The 1,402-nt window shown below is 53.3% G+C and overlaps 1 protein-coding gene across 1 annotated transcript in view; it reads right to left on the bottom strand.

The window, feature by feature from the left end:
- LOC103385445 (cadherin-4) overlaps window positions 1-1,402 on the bottom strand; it is a 20,589-nt gene that overhangs the window by 3,059 nt on the left and 16,128 nt on the right. Inside the window, 1 exon segment of the mRNA XM_025058993.1 lies at window positions 349-491. Coding sequence (XP_024914761.1) covers window positions 349-491 — 143 coding nt within the window.

The following is a 1,402-nucleotide window of genomic DNA, read 5'->3' on the forward strand; positions in this document are numbered from 1 at the left end:
CAGGTGGAGGCTCCAGGTGTTCCTGACGGAGGAGAAGACTCGTCCTTCCACTCCACAGAGCAGCACAGAGTTTGTGCTTAGTTAAGCTTAAGTTTTGTTCACAGGAAACAGAACAGAACTCAAACGCCACAAGAATTCAGAGAAGGGAGGGGTGAGTGAGGGGGGAGGGAGGGGTGAGTGAGGGGGGAGGGAGGGGTGAGTGAGGGGGGAGGGAGGGGTGAGTGAGGAGAGAGGGAGGGGTGAGTGAGGAGAGAGGGAGGGGTGAGTGAGGGGGGAGGGAGGGGTGAGTGAGGGGGGAGGGAGGGGTGAGTGAGGAGAGAGGGAGGGGTGAGTGAAAAAAAATCTCACCGTTGTCTGTTGCCAAGAACGTGGCCTCATAGACGTTGTTTTTCACGTGGACGGACTCCCGGTCCAGCACCGCCGTGGTCACCACTTGACCGTTGGTTCTGTTGATGGACAACCAATCAGCTGGGTCGTTTAGCTTAGCATACCTGAAGAAGGGGAGCAGATCAGAGGAGAAGTCAGAACCTGGACCTGAGGTACTACGTTTTCCTGCTGCATCAGTTCACACACACACACACACACACACACACCACCGTCCGCCCTTCACACACTTTAATTCTTCATTGACTTTTCCTCCGACTCCTGGAGCCTACAGTCAATTTCACCTCATTTTTCAACTCTGTACGAAGTCAATTACCTGAAAACTCTGGCCGAGACACGACCACAGAACGGACGGTCAGACTGTGTGTGTGTGTGTGTTTCCCTGACAGTGCTGTACACACGGCTGTGTTGGTGAATGTATATCTGAAAAGGCCTCTTTGAAAAGACACGACCACAGAACGGACGGTCAGACGGGGGAGACGAGGCTGCAGAAGGGGGAGATGAGGCGGGCGGTCAGGCGGGGGAGACGAGGCTGCAGAAGGGGGAGACGAGGCTGCAGAAGGGGGAGACGAGGCTGCAGCAGGGGGAGACGAGGCTCCCTAACCCTGGGAGAAATGTCAAGGAGAGGAAAGGCTGATCTCCTGGATTTAATCTGGTTCTTACTTAGATCCAACTTCTTTTTTCCGGGGCTTTTGTTGCTTTTGTCTCGTCTCTCTCTCTCAGTTTTATCTGATCTCTCTCGCCCCGTGTCGCCCCCACCCTCACACCCCCGACCGGTGTCGTTCTGTTTCTGTTATCGTACGTCTTCCCGTCGCCGTCTGTGTCGTTTAATTCCCTCGGAGACTCAAGGACCAAAGGTTGGATTTCTGGAATGAACCGTCGCGTGTGAACGTACGACGACGACTCCATTCTGTTCAGCTGGAGTTTAATTAACGTGGATCGTCCTAACGAGGCTTTTATTTCTGCTGATTTACTCATTTACTCACAGGACGTTTGTTTGTTTTTCCTCCATTAATTA

The sequence above is a fragment of the Cynoglossus semilaevis genome, chromosome 10 (assembly GCF_000523025.1).
Source record: "Cynoglossus semilaevis isolate Cse_v1.0 chromosome 10, Cse_v1.0, whole genome shotgun sequence".
Classification (NCBI taxonomy): Eukaryota; Metazoa; Chordata; class Actinopteri; order Pleuronectiformes; family Cynoglossidae; genus Cynoglossus; species Cynoglossus semilaevis.